At 42.0% G+C, this 15,592-nt stretch overlaps 1 protein-coding gene across 10 annotated transcripts in view; it reads left to right on the top strand.

Moving 5' to 3' along the window:
- The window catches only part of PTPRA (protein tyrosine phosphatase receptor type A), a gene marked incomplete at both ends in the record, with an annotated part of 86,424 nt that overhangs the window by 42,232 nt on the left and 28,600 nt on the right, over positions 1-15,592 (top strand). For all 10 annotated transcript variants that reach the window (XM_084247061.1, XM_084247058.1, XM_084247055.1 and 7 more), the window contains 3 exons: positions 10,778-10,862; positions 12,036-12,109; positions 12,329-12,465. In XM_084247061.1, the coding sequence (XP_084103187.1) occupies positions 10,778-10,862; positions 12,036-12,109; positions 12,329-12,465 (296 nt within the window). The remainder of the gene's footprint in view (positions 1-10,777; positions 10,863-12,035; positions 12,110-12,328; positions 12,466-15,592) is intronic.

The following is a 15,592-nucleotide window of genomic DNA, read 5'->3' as shown; positions in this document are numbered from 1 at the left end:
TTAAAATTGGTTCAGTAATTTATGAATAGTCTAGAACTTAGTAGTCTTCTTGCTTTAGATTAGCAGCTGTTTAATATGGGCAAATGAACCTTTCTGCTCGGTTTCCTCATCCATAAGTAGGGTTCATGACTGTCTACCTTAGAGTTTTTAAGATAGCTGAATGACATTGTGTACATATGCTTTGCTCTGTACCTGCTATAGAAGTGCTCAAATATGAACTGTAATAATAACTAATAGTAAAAGCTTTATACTTAATTTCTACGTTATCAGGCTTGCCAACTCCTTTTGTCATGTTGTTTATAGTTGTCAACTCTAGTAATAGTTATCAACAATATTGCACTAACCCTAACCATGCTATAACATCTACTCACCTGTGCCTTCATAGTACAAAAGCAGCCATAGTTAATATGTAAATGAACAAACGTAGCTGTGCTCCAGTAGAATTTTATTTACAAAATAGGCAATAGATTATGTTTGGGCTGTAGTTTCCCTGTTCTAAACAAAGTTTATCTGCCTGAGCCAAGGAAGCTAAACTGAAGTTTTCTGTTAGCACATGAGCTTCTGGATGCCAAAGGAACCAGATCTTTTCCCATGATATCAGGTGCTTTGCAAATGTTGCCTCTTTTATTTTTTTAATTGAATTATAATTTTAGTTTCAGGTGTACAACAGTGATTCCATATTTGTATATATTGTCAAATGATCACTACAGTAAGTCTAGTTAATATCTGTCACCATACATAGTGACAAAATTTGTGGTGAGAACTTTCAAGATCTACTCTTAGCAGCTTTCAAATATATGATAAAGGGTTATTAACTGTAGTTGTCATGTGTACGTTACATACCAGTGATTATTTTATAACTGGAATTGTGTACATTTTGGTCACCTTCATCCATCATTCTTTCACATGCACACCGCAGTGTTGCCTCTTTTAAGTCTTTCATTAATTGTAAATGGTGGAGAGTGATGATATATTTGCATTTTGTAAAGCATTCTAAGAGATAGTCACATGGCTTTTAAGTGGGGATAATAGAGAATGAACTCACAGATCTGTCTGACCTTATGCTCCATGCTTTGGAAAAAGCTTTCTTTTGATCTCATGTTGAAATGAATATTTGGCTAGGTAAATAACTCCAGGTTCCAAATCTTTCCTAAGAATTTAGTAGACAATGAACCATTGACTTCTAGGTGTTTCAGATGAGTGATCATACGTGAAACTATTTCTTGTTTCTATATAGGAAACTTTTTTTTCCTGCCAGAAGTATTTATGGATGACCTTTCATTGATTGGATGGATGGATGGTTGGTTGATTTCAATCCCAAATTTCATAAGTTTTTTACCTATATACATCTAGGGTAAAGATTGTTTTTTAATATTGCCATTCAAACTTGATATGGGCCCTTTTTGCCTGATAACTCAGAGGACTTTGATGTATAATTTCTTCCCCTCCTTCCTTACTATTTTCTTCTTTGGGAATACCTGTTGCACAGGTATTAGATTTCTGAGATCTGTGTAGCTTGTCTTTTTGCCCTCATAATTAATAACTCTTTTTGCTCTGTGTTCTGGGAACTTCCGTGATTTGATCTTTACTATTTGTTTTTCACTTATGTTTATTTTCCTGTTCAGCCTGTCTATTGAGATAATTTGCCCCCAATTATGTTTTCGTTTTCTAAGAACACTCTTTCTAAATACTCAGATTGCTGTTTTCCCCATTTTTTAAATTATGGTAACATATACATAACAATTTACGATTTTAATCATTTTTAGGTATACAGTTCAGTGGCATGTATAATATTGTACAGCCATCACCACCATCCATGTCCAGAACTCTTTTCATCTTGTAAAACTGAGAGCACACATACAATAACTCCTTATTCCCCTCTCTCCTCAGCCCCTGGCAACCACTGTTCTACTTCCTGTCTCTATGAATTTGACAATTTTCATTTTCATTTTTATTTTTTTAAAGATTTATTTAAAAGCACTAGGTATAGTCAGGAGCACGGGAGGGTAAGAGAATTCACCAGAGCCAGAGCGGAGAGCAGAACAGGCAGACTGACGAAGTACACTGCTGAGGGGAGCAGCGGGTGGCAGGAGAGGTCAACGCGCCATGTGGAACCCTCGCCTGGCGGCCGGGGATCAAACCGGCACTGCAGAGGCTGCAGGCAGCTTCGCAACCCAGTGCTCAACTGCTGCGCCACCGGGGAGACCCCGAATTTGACAATTTTTAAGTGGATCATATAAGTGGTTCATACATTATTTGTCTTTTTGTGACTGAGTTCACGTAGTATAATGTCTTCAGGGTTCATCTGTGTTATAGCGGTGTCAGAATTTCTTCCTTTTTAAAGTTGAAAATATTCCATATTCCATTGTCTCTGTATACCACATTTTCTTATCTGCCCATTGATGGACACTTAGTGGCTTCCACATTTTAGCTATTGTGACTAATGCTGCTGTGAGCACGGGTGTACAAATATCTCTTCAAGACCCTGTTTTCAGTTCTTTGGTGTACATACCCAGAAGTAGAACTGCTGGATCATAGAGTAATTCTATTTTTAATATTTTGTGGAACTTCCATACTGTTTTCCACAGCAGTTTGTACCATTTTAGGTTTCCACCAACAATGCACAAGTGTTCCAGTTTTTCCACATGCCACCAGCACTTACCATTTTCTGGTTTTTTAATAGTAATCATATTGTTGTAGAGCAACCCCGATACAAAACAGGGTGCCTGACTGTGGGTCCTCACCCGCGCGCTTAAAAGGACTTATCAATGCTCTACTGCAGGCACACGTGAAAGGTTAATAAAAAAGGTTTATTTACAAGGGAAGGGGAAATGAGGAAATGTACAGCTCTGGGAGAAAAGTGGAAGACAAAGTTTTAAATGAGTCCTACCCAATCCGCCGATCAGGAATTCCAAAATGGCGCTCTCAGAGTTCGCTGCCAGCCAGGAGCGGTGAAGCCAGGGGGCGAGCTATCGCGAGCCAGAGAAACCCAAGGCCCATGTGTTTGGTTTTTATATCCAACCTGGCTGCCCAACTCCACCCTCAGGTCCCAGCCACCCTCCCTTTGGTGGTGATGGGATTTGTCTTTCCCAATGTCTTGATGGCTTTAGTCTGGAGTGGGGTTGGGGTCCACAAAGCCTGTATGGGATTAACTCAGGACATCATTTCCCCCTAACAATATGATAGGTGTGAAATTGCTTATTTTTATAGTAGATTTTTGTTATTAATCAGTGTGGTGTCCTCTTCCACAAATTGTAGTATATTTTTAAAGAGTCTATTTCTTGTGTACCTCTACCTCTTTCTATGGCTACTATTGCTGTCCTTGGTATTTGTGAAGATCACTTGTAGGTCTCTGGTTGACCGTTGCTTTTGGAGCATTGTGTAGACTGGAACATACTCATAGTAGATATAACCTTCAGGAGGACAAGTAGGGACATGTCCTAAACTAGGGTGTTGGTTGTGGTTTAGGAAGTTGGGACATAGTTTCTCTTTTCCCCTTCTACATCTCTTGTGACTGCTTAGAATTATCTCAGGAACCACCCTGTTCTTTGTCTTCAGGGTCCACCCTGGAAACCCTTTGTAGACCTAGTGTATGTAGCAATCATTTATAATGAACAGACCCTCTGGATTCCAGTTCTAACCAAAGCTTAAAAGACATGTACAAGATAATTAAAAATATTTAAATAGTAAACAAGTATTGGATGATAGAAGTTAGGATTGCTTTTTAAATTGGATAGCAGTGTTGTGATTATGTTTTTAAATCCTTATCTCTTTGTGATACAGACCGAAGTAATTGCAGGTGAAGTAATCCAGTGGTTCTCAACGGAGGGTGATCCTCCCTTCCCCTCCCCCAGGGATATTTGGCAATGTCTGGAGATAATGTTGGTCATCACAATTGGGAGCTTGTTACTAGCATCTAGTAGGTAGAATGTCTAGTGCACACAACAGCTGCCCACAACAGAAAATTATCTAGCCCAAAATGTCATTAGTGCAAGGTTAAGAAGTCCTTGCATAGTTGGCGGGGTGGGGGGAAGTGGCACACAATGATGTTGTTGAAACAAAGTGATGTGTGTAGAGTTTATTGTTGTGGTATCTTTACATCCTGTATAAATTTGAATGTTTTACATAATAAAAGTTTGAAAATATATGCAACTTAAATTTTTAAAAAATAACCATGAGCACTCTTTGTGATACCCTCCCCCCTCACTCTATATAGAGCATTGTTTTTTCAACTGAGCCTCTAAATGGGACACTAATACTATAATGTTAGGTTTTCAGGCCTAGTCTCCCAGCCAGGAATGGATCCCAGGCTGCAATGGCAGCGCTGAGCTCCAACCACTAGACCACCACAGGTTGGTGTCTCACAAAGCCGCAGCAGGAACTTTGCTGACACTCAAGCAAGCAAGCGAAAAGAGGCAGATTTGTTTAGAGAAAGAAAAAGTTTATTGAGAAGAAAAGGAGCAGAAATAAAGTAGGACTCCCAGGCCGGTAGAACCAGGCCAGGGAGGGGCCTTCTTTCCCTAATTATTCTAAAGCTCCACCAGTCTCTTTGTGATTGGTTAGATCTCGGTGGTCTCACTGCCCTGATGTCTCTGTGCCCAGAACTAAGTCTCTGTGTCCTAGCCCTTATCTTAGCATACTTTTCTTTATCATCCTTATTTGGGAATGTCCTGTTGCCCCTAGTCCTGGGGAGTTTGATTAGTTGCCTTGGAATTTGTTGCCCTTATCTCTGGAGCCTTCCTTAACTCTCCTGAGGTCCCTGCACTGCCCCTGAAACTGCCTAATTATCCCTAACTTGCTCTAGGAATCGGCACCACTGCTTTCTACTTGGCCTTTGGGTATACCTATATTGGCCTTTGGTTACATAACCATCCTACTACCCTGTGGCCCATTTTCTTTCTTTCTTTCTTTTTTTTTTTTAAGATTTATTTATTTATGCAAGAACCAGAGTACAGGCCAGATGTGCAGGAGGGTAAGAGGATTCACCAGAGACAGAGGAGGGAGTGGAACAGGCAGACTGACGAAATACACTGCTGAGGGGAACAACAGGCGAGACAGGAGAGGTCTGCCACGCCATGTGGGATTCTCACCAGCCAACCAGGATTGAACCTGTGCTGGAGAGGCTGTGGACAGCTTCACAGTGCTGCGCTCAAGCACCTGCGCCACCAGGGAGGCCCATGTGGTTTGTTTTCATACCCAGTCCTGGTTGACAGCTTGAGGCCCAGGCTGATAGAACTAGCATGTACTTGTGTACCTACAGATTTGTACTTCAACTGGAGATTTCTTTGGTGTTGATTGGTCTCCTCAACAGTCCACTCCAGTCCGCTTTATTTTCCATAATTACCTCAGTTTCTGGTTAGTAATGCCAATCTTTACTACCTTTGAGATACACTCTCGATTCATTAGTTTTTTTTTGCTTCTGTCATTTATATATACTGTGATGGTCATTTAACAAAGATATGCTTAGTGATATTAAATTTTATTCATTCACTCAGTAGTTGGTATTTGTGAAATTCTCTGCGAAGTCTTAGGTGTATGGTGAGAAATAAAGTAGGTATGTAATCCTTGCTATTGTAGAATTTATGATGTAAAGAAGGGACACTCATTAATCAACTACAGTCAAATATATAATTACAAAGTGTAAGAGATATTATCAAGGAAAATAACTGCTCTGTGAGAAAAATAAAGAAAATAATAGCTAACATTGACTGAGTACATAATGTATGCTAGTTACTGTGTCAAGAACTTTACATAGTGATCTCATTTAATCTTGAGAGTAAATTTTAGAGATAAGAAATGAAAACTTAGGGTTTTAATTTAGTATCAGACCTTGCTGGGAAAAGTAACACTTAAAATGAGAACGTGGGTTAGTCAGACAAAAGATGGAAAGAGTCTGTGTAAAGCAGAAAGGATAACATAGTCAAAGGTCTAGTAAGGAAGGCATGAACTCAAAATGGAAGGATGCTAGTGGCTAAAGTTTAGTGAGCAAAGAGTGATAGGAGATGGGCTACATGAGGAGGTTGTTTTAGACCAGGGTAAGGATATTAGATTTCATTCTGAAGACTTGGGAAACCATCTAAAGGTTTTACGTAAGAGAGGGACATGGTCCAATTTGCTTTCTTATGGATCACTCTGTCTATTTTTGGACTGGCTGGGGAGAGAGACACCCTGAGTGCACTTGAGAGAATTAAGATTATAGAAATGGTAATAGAAGGGGGAAGAGGCAACAAATTTGTTGTGTTGCTATCCCTAAAACATAGTACTTTTAGCTGGAGGAGAAGAAATCAAGGGGATTTCCACATCTCTTACTTGAACAACCGGGTAGATGGCAGTTCTAGCTACTAAATGAAGAGGGAAAGGTTTTAGACACACACAGTTTGCATTGCTCATGAAATTTAAAGTGAAGGTTGTTTATAAGTAATTGGGAGATGAGCTTAGAAGAGTGGTCTTAACAAGCAGTGCAAATGTGGGAATTGCTAGCATGTTATTTGTGCTTACAGCTGTGTGTCTCATCAGATCAACTAGATAGAGTTTAGTGAAGAATGCCAGAACAGAACCCCAAGGAATTCAGCCATTTAAAGATCCAATATTGGAAGAGGAACAGCTAGTAGGGAAAAAATGAGATGAAGCAGCCAAGAGATAGAAAGAAAATCAGAAGAATGCTTTGTTACAGATACAGAGAGAGAAACGCTTTAAAGAAGAGTAGAGTTAGCCAGATTGAATGTTTATTTTATGAGTCACATCATGTGTTTGAAAATTTAACAGAGTGGGGCTCCCCGGTGGCACAGCGGTTGAGCGCTGGGTTGCAAGGCTGCCCGCGGCCTCTGCAGCGTCGGTTTGATCCCCGGCTGCTCCCCGGCCACCGGAGGAGGGTCCCACATGGCGCGCAGACCTCTCCTGCCGCCCGCTGCTCCCCTCAGCAGTGTACTTCGGTCCTTCTGCCTGCTCTGCTTCCCGCTCTGGCTCTGGTGAATTCTCTCACCCTCCCGCGCTTCTGACTGTGCCCAGTGCCTGTATAAACAAACAAACAAACAAACAAATAAAGCATGTCTCTATAAAAAAAATTAAAAAAAGAAAATTTAACAGAGCGTGGTATAGTCCCCCCTGTCTTTAAAAAAAAAAAACAAGGGCCTCCCCGGTGGCGCAGCAGTTGAGCGCTGGGTTGCGAACCTGCCCGCGGCCTTTGCGGCGCCGGTTCGATCCCCGGCTGCTCCCTGGCCACCGGAGGAGGGTCCCGCATGGCGCGCAGACCTCTCCTGCCGCCCGCTGCTCCCCTCAGCAGTGTACTTTGGTCCTTCTGCCTGCTCTGCTCCCCGCTCTGGCTCTGGTGAATTCTCTCGCCCTCCCAAGCTTCTGACTGTACCCAGTGCATGTATAAACAAAAACAAACAAACAAACAGATAAATAAAAATAAACATGCCTCTATAAAAAAAAAAATCTTTAATAAAAAAAAAAACAACAAACTTTCTACCCCACATCTACCTCCAGCTGCTCCTTTTCACTACATCCCTTTATGGAAAAAGGAATTGATGCCTACCTCCTTTTTCTATATTTCACTCCATATAGGCCTTCTTAGTACTCAACTCAAATTACTCTTGAAAAAGTCAGCAATAGGGCCTCCCCGGTGGCGCAGTGGTTGAGCGCTGGGTTGCGAAGCTGCCCACAGCCTCTGCAGCGCGGGGTCGATCCCCGGCTGCTCCCCGGCCACCAGAGGAGGGTCCCACATGGCGCGCAGACCTCTCCTGCTGCCCGCTGCTCCCCTCAGCAGTGTACTTCGGTCCTTCTGCCTGCTCTGCTCCCCGCTCTGGCTCTGGTGAATTCTCTCACCCTCCCGCGCTTCTGACTGTACCCAGTGCTTGTATAAATAAATAAATAAATAAATCTTTAAAAAAAAAAAAAAAAGAAAAAGTCAGCAATAGCTGCCATTGTCAGATTCAATTTCACCTCTCTATGTCCTACTTAATCCGTTGGTAGTATTTGAATTGATTACTCCCTCTTTCTTGAAAAGCTGTTAATTCTCGTGATGCAGCGTAACACCTATGACTGCTGCATGTGACTCAGTTAAATTGATGTTTTAAAAAATGTAAATCCAGGGCCTCCCCTGGTGGCGCAGGCGATTGAGAGCCGCGCTGTGAAGCTGTCCGCAGCCTCTGCAGCGCCGGTTCGATCCCTGCCAGCCGGGAAGGGTCCCACATGGCGCGGCAAACCTCTTCTGTCTCGCCCGCTGCTCCCCTCAGCAGTGTATTTCATCAGTCTGCCTGTTCTGTTTCCCACTCTGTCTCTGGTGAATCCTCTCACCCTCCTGCGAATCTGGCCTGTACTCTGGTTCTTGTATAAATAAATAAATCTTTTTTTTTTTTTAAATGTAAATCCAGGGGCCTCCCTGGTGGCACAAAGGGGTTAGGTTTCAGCACTATGAAGCTATCAGCAGCCACTGCAGCATGAGTTCGATCCCAGCCAGGGAGCTAACCCACATGGTGCAGCAGACCTCTCCTGTCTCACCTGCTGCTCCTCTCAGCTGTGTGTTTCAGTCATTCTGCCTGTTCTGTTCCCCACCTTGTCTCTGGTGAATCCGCTCATCACCATCCCCCCCACACACACTTCTGGCCTGTACCCCAGCTCTTGTATGCATAAATTTTTTTTTTAATATAAATCCAGTTCCCTCCAGTCACATAGTGCTTCTCATCATATTCAGAATTAAACCCACATTCACAACCACAGCCTACAAAGCCCAAAGCCTTCTGACTCCTGTTCACCTCTCTAGCCACTTCTTATACCAAAGTTGAACTTTATGCTGTTTCTTGAACCTTCCAAGTTCCTAAAGGCTATTATGCTTGCTATTCCTGCTGCCTAGAAAGTTCTTCACACATCTTTGCATAGTTCACTTCACATTAATTTGACCTTTACTCAGTTATAACTACCTTAGAGAGATCTTCCCAAACCACTCTAAAATAGTCAGCCACTGCCTGCCTGCCCCCTCAACAGCCTGTCAGTCTCACTCCTCTTTTGTTCATAGCACTTGTCATTTTGTGAATTGAGTTCTTGTTTATGAATATTGTGTGTCCTTCTCCCCTCCCTCCCATTTCTTTCAGAATGTTGCCTCTGTGTCACTTGTATGCTTGATCACTGTTCTGTTCCAGTGCTTGGACCACTGCCTGGCATATAGTTGCTGATCCATAAATATTTTTGTTTTGTTTTGTTTTGTTTTTTTATAATTCTTATATGTTCTTTTTTTTTTAAGATTTATTTATTTATTTATACAAACACTGGGTACAGTCAGAAGCGCGGGAGGGTGAGAGGATTCACCAGAGCCAGAGTGGGGAGCAGAGCAGGCAGAAGGACTGAAGTACACTGCTGAAGGGAGCAGCGGGTGGCAGGAGAGGTCTGTGCGCCAAGTGGGACCCTCCTCCAGTGGCCAGGGAGCAGCCGGGGATTGAACCGGCACAGCAGAGGCTGCGGGCAGCTTCGCAACCCAGAGCTCAACCGCTGCGCCACCAGGGGAGGCCCCATAAATATTTTTTGAATTAATGATGCTAAGAAGTTGAGTCAGATGATAATGGGAATGTTTCCATTGATTATGACAATATGACATTTGTTGATTTCCTTCATGAGCAGTTTAAATGGAGCTCTCAGCATAGAAGTCAGAACAAAGTAGATTAAGGAGTATCTAGAGCTACGGAATTAGAGATGACAGCTGTTATAAGAAGTTAACTGTGTAGAGAGACATGGGGCTGTTAGTAGGTGGAAGAAAGTGAAATAAGGTCAAGATGTCTGTTTTTGAGGTGACAATAATGGATGTACTCAAGAGCATATGTGACAGGATTAACCTTTACATGGGAAGGCTATGTCTTCCCTTTGAGCTGGACTTAAAATGATGAAGATAGTTACAAATTCATATGGGTCATATAATTTGCCATGGGAGCGGGAGAGTGGAGGAGGATGAGTCAACACCTGGTCAACTGCCATGAGAACAGAGGCCAAGTATTGGGTGGGAAGGAAACCTGATCCTGGGGAATGGAGGGAGGGTTGTTACATCTCTAAGCCAAGTGGGTTGTTTTAATTTATTTTCCTTTATTGAGGCAAGATTGGTTTACATCACTGTAGATGAAAAGGAGAATAGGTTCACACCACTTCAGATGTATGTTACTGCACTGCCCCTAGACCAAGCCAGGTGTTGCTGTAGTTGGGGTCATGGTAAAAGGTGGCTGTGGGAAGAGTTTTGTAGAAAAGAGCACCCAGCATGTTTTGATATGTGTTGCCTAAGGTTCTAATAATGTCGTCTTGTTTTAATTAGGAGCATTGTTCTCTGTGCCAGGAAACCATTTGGTGTATACTAGGAAAATTGTCCTTTTCCCTTACTCTCTCATTTCCGCTGGATGACTGGGAGAGAGTACATTGTTGGCCCTGCATATCCAACTTACCATTGGGATTGGATGTGTTCATGCTTTCAAACACTTGAGTGTTGTTTTTGTTATGTTTTAGTATATTTATATACTAAATAGTATATTTATATTTAGTATATTATAGTAGTATATAATAGTATATAGTATATATAGTATATAATAGTATATTTATATTTAGTATATTTATATTTCCCTGCTTCCCCTCTAATAGCTGCGAAGTGATGTTGGGAAGTTCTCTCTCTCTCATACACATTCTCACTTAGTTAATGTCCTGCCATCTACAGAATAAGCCCTCCTTCCTCATTCTCTGAGCAGCCAACTTGAGCCTCCTTGGCACACAATAGTAATGACATGTTTTGTTTTCTTGATTTCAGATGAGACACCGATTATTGCGGTGATGGTGGCCCTATCTTCTCTGTTAGTGATCGTGTTTATTATCATAGTTCTGTACATGTTAAGGTGAGCATACTAATGCTTCTGCATTTTCTGGACTCTTTCATTACTCCCAAGGTTGCAGTAAGCCCACCCAGTCCAGAAGACATAGTCTAAGAACAATGAATAACAGAGAAGGGGAATGGCTCAGAATAGTGCTCAGATTAAAATTCTTAGAAATGGCTTGAAAGTTCTGCATAGTCTTCCTTAAGACTCAGCCCCTACCCTTTTCTTCCATCTGTCCACCTCCAATCCCCCAATTCCAGTTCACTATAAAGCCCAGGATGGTGGTTTGGGAGGTTAAGAGAAGAAACCATAGTCTGTGTTACTATGGACATGTATTTCAAGGTCATCAGATGTAACCCTATTAATACAAGCCCATAAAAGTGCCCCAATGTAGATTATGTGCTCAACAAAGGCCTACTTTTTACCTACTTGGGACTTTGTCCCAACCCCCTCTAAGGGTTTATCCTAAGGCTTACTGAGCTGAACCATGTGAGTTGCAGGATTCTTCTTTCTGACTTTTTTTCAGGGTCCTCTAGAAATTACTACTCAAGCAGGGAACAAAAGCAAGGAAGGGGAGATCCAAGGGAGAAAAGAGGGAGATGCATTTGTTATCTTCCTGCTGAAGTTACTAACTCTAACTGATTGGGTTTAGCTCTGCTCCTATCTTTGACTTAATTTGCTCTGTATTCCCTCTGTTCTTCTGGAGGAATAAAGAGAGAGAAAGTAACAGTTTGGCATGTGTCTCCACCATTCTGTAGGAGACCTCTCACCAGATCTCACTGCAGTACCCACTCAGTCTGAAGCTCTAGTTTGCACTGGGGAGATACCAGGATTTTTGTTTGATGCAGATCTTCCTGTCTTCCCTTACTATATTCTACCCACTGCTCCCTTTTCACGTGGTGGCTATGATCTCTGGTGGGTCCTGGAACAGGAGCTGCTCAGAGAAGCCATATAAGTCAGACTATTCTGTTGGTGTTACCTGGGTTGGATTCTGATGTGCTGAGGGTGATCATGAACATTCTGAGCTCATTCACCATGTAATGGAGATTCCCCAGCATGTGAAGGAAATGCCTCTAAATGAGTCTGTTTATTTGATAAAGGAAATTTAGAAAAGCTGAATTGGTAAGTGTAAATACAAGTGCAATGACTGACCTCTTCTGTTTTTATTTTTTCACTATGACCTTTCCTCATTAGATTTAAGAAATATAAGCAAGCTGGGAGCCATTCCAATTCTTTCCGCTTATCCAATGGCCGCACTGAGGATGTGGGTAAGCCACCCCGTAATGGCATGGGGAACCTTGATAGAGAAGAAAATCAAGAAATTAGCAGCTTCTTTATCCTAAAAAGGAAAAAAAGACTTGAAGAGGGAAGCCCTAGCTCTTTGAGGCCTGATCTTGAGGTGGAAACCCCCCCCACCCCCAGTTTAGTATCCAGAGAAGGGTGTGTTACTACAGAGCACCTGACCAGCCTCCTTTTGTGAACTGCAGAGCCCCAGAGTGTACCGCTTCTGGCCAGATCCCCAAGCACCAACAGGAAGTACCCACCCCTGCCCGTGGACAAGCTGGAAGAGGAGATTAATCGGAGGATGGCCGATGACAATAAACTCTTCAGGGAAGAATTCAATGTGAGTTCTTGTTGAGGCTGGTCTGTCAGCAGGGAGGAAAGCAGACCTAAGGTCAAACCTTTTGAGTCATGGCATAGAAAACAGGTTTCTAATGGGTTAAGAGGTGAGAAATTTTTTGCAAAATTCATCTTATTCCTTTCCTATGTGCTCATGGATAGGAAGTGAAAAACAATTTACTTCACTAATCTACCTACCCATCCATCCATCCATCCATCCATTATCACATCTGTTACTTTGTTTAATGAATACTTACCAAGCATCTACTATATACCAGCTAGTATTCTAGGTGCTAGGAATTTAATGGGGAGCAAAAACTGATAACAGTTTTTGCACTCAGGGAACTTGCTGTCCAGAAAGGAAACCCCCACAAACAAGAACAAAAATAAGTTCAGACAGCAATTACAGGACATGAAGGACTGCTACACACTTGTAGGAGTCTATGTTAAAAGAGCTGATCATTAGGGTCTGGAACAGGGTTTGAAAAGAGTCTTCAGTCAACAATAGGGATAGATCATTGTAGGAAATGAGGACCATGGCAAACTGTAGATCACAGGCTTCACCTTAGATATTTAGATTAGTATTTTTTATAGCTCCCTCAAGGAAGCAGAACCTGTTTATGAATCTACCATTTGGTGATTCCAGCTCACCAGTTTGACCCTACATCTAGAACTTCCTTAAAGAAATGATGTTTTAACCAAAACCTAATTGTAGGCAAGCACAGCAGGGAAAGTGGGATAGGGAACATTCCAGGAACACGAGCATGAGCAAACTATCAGTAGGGAGGGTTGGTGAGAAAAGGGCACATCCAAAAAAATTACAGTAGGCCCATATGTGCGTGAAGGATAGAGATCAAAGGGAGTAATAAGACATGAAACTATGGGAGAAGACTGGACCAGGTGATAGATCTTGCAGATTGTCATGAGAGAAGTGGAAAGCCAACCAGATTTGTATTTTGAAAAGTTGTTTCTGACAGCTGTAATGAAGAATAGCCTGTGGGGAGACCAGGATAAGATACAGGAAATACAGTTAGGGACTGTAATAGTTGTTAAGACTAGAGGTGCTGGTAGATTAACCTCAGGTAGTAATGATTAGGGGGGCGGGGGTGGATTTGAGAACATAGACAAATAGGTCCAAAATTGGTTGATGCATCAACTTGAGCATTGTTAAACTTTTTCTCCTTTCTACCTTTCCACCCAGCCATCTGTCAGCTTTGTCCCTTAGGCTAAATAACTGTTACAGTTATGATGGAAAAAAGATTGTTTCTTCCTGTGTGTCTTCTTTAATCAGTGAGGAACGCTTTCCCCAAAGCTCCGGGGACTTCCCTTGTCACATGCTCCTTCTTAAACCAGTCAAAAGCAAGGGAAAAATGGTATTACTGCAACTGGCTGAGATCAATCCAGGTTAACCCTGACTCATGCTTGAATAGGTGGACAACTGCACATAATGGGAACTGGCTCACATGGGACTGAGGGGGATGGGAAGAATGGTTATTGGATGGCAGATACCACTTTTATCTGCTACACTGCTGAGCAGCTTGCAGGAGTGGAGTATGAAGAGATTAGTTAGATTTACACTCTGCCATGTGGACAATAGATGGAATGGAAGTAAGGGTTGAAGCAAGAGACCATTTACCTGGCAAGAGTTCATGAAATGCAGTTGACCCTGAACAACCCAGCTTTGAACTGTGTGGATCATTTTTAGTCAGATTTTTTTCAATAAATATAGTAAGCTTATTTTCTCTTCCTTAATTTTCTTAACATTTTGTTTTCTCTAGCTTACTTTAAGAATACAGTATGTAATACATATAACATACAAAATATATGTTCATCAGCTGTGATCAGTAAGACTTCCAGTCAACAGCAGGCTAGTACTAGTTTTGGGGGCGAGGAAAAAGTTTTCTGCAGATTTTTGACTGTACAGAGGGGTCAGCCCCTGTAACCCCCACCTTGCTCAAGGATCAACTATAGTTTGCACTCTTTATTCCGGTTGTTGGGAAAACAGCACCATTTAATGCTCATTAATGATTAAGAACATTTACCTCATCCCACAAGACAGCGCCATAGTTTTCCAACAGACACTCCACTATTCTGAAATCTGTAGTCCCAGCTGCCTCTGGGTGATAAGGTATGTGACCCCACAGTCATATTTCTTTTTCTGTGAAATGAGTTCTTTATTTGGGGGCAATATTCCTTAAGATCTCACGTGTTCCAGTAAATCTGTGAATGGAGGTGGTGTTGCCAGAGGCATGGTAGGCAAATTCAGGTAAATATTGTGAGAGCCATCTGCCTTGCTGCCATCCAACACTATATCCATAGGCCTGCTGGGTCAGCGCTGGGGTAGTGAGGGAAAGGGCTAATGCCTCCTGGGATTTTAATAGTGCCATCTGGTAAACATATGCATTGAGCATAAATACTTCCTTTTTCTAGTTACCCACTACCCAGGGTTTTGCTTAGATCCTGATGTCTGGTGGAATAGATACTATAATATCTTGCTTGAAGGTATTTTATCACTAAAATCAAGAATCCCATTTTTAAGTCAGTCCCTTCCAGTCTGGGATATATACTTTTGGCAAGCAGTTCTAAAAAATTCCAGTGCTTTTCTCACCAATATACACCCTCCTGCAAGGCACAGGTTGTAGATCCCATCAGGGACATGGTGAAGATGTCAACAGTAGGGTTGAGCCTGTTGGATCCTGTGAAACTGATCTCTATTTTGTGCCAGGCCCTTCCTGTCTTTTCATTGTTACCTACCTAAATCCAGCCAGCATTTAATCCTGGTTTCCAGTGGCCCGTTTCCAGAGCTGTTACCCTAATTTCAGTTTAATTGACCATACCACAACCAGAAATTTGGCCTTAATTATATTCTGGCCAAATTTTGGCCAAAAATTATACTCTGTCGTCTTTGGTCACTATCCCCCAAATCTGTATCAATAACTGTTCTGAAATTTTTGATGATCTAACCCAGTGAATTCCTAAAGTTTCCTTTAGGTGTTAGAGCTTTGCTTTTCTGTCTTGTATCTTATTCTATAGGTCTTGATAATCCATGAGCTATGATAGCTGGGTTGTGGGACAGTTTTTACTATGAAAGCAAGCTGTGGTAGAGGACATAATAGAGATTTTTGGACATT

This window comes from Talpa europaea (genome assembly GCF_964194135.1).
Source record: "Talpa europaea genome assembly, chromosome: 11".
Classification (NCBI taxonomy): domain Eukaryota; kingdom Metazoa; phylum Chordata; class Mammalia; order Eulipotyphla; family Talpidae; genus Talpa; species Talpa europaea.
This window is presented reverse-complemented; position numbering and strand designations above follow the sequence as displayed.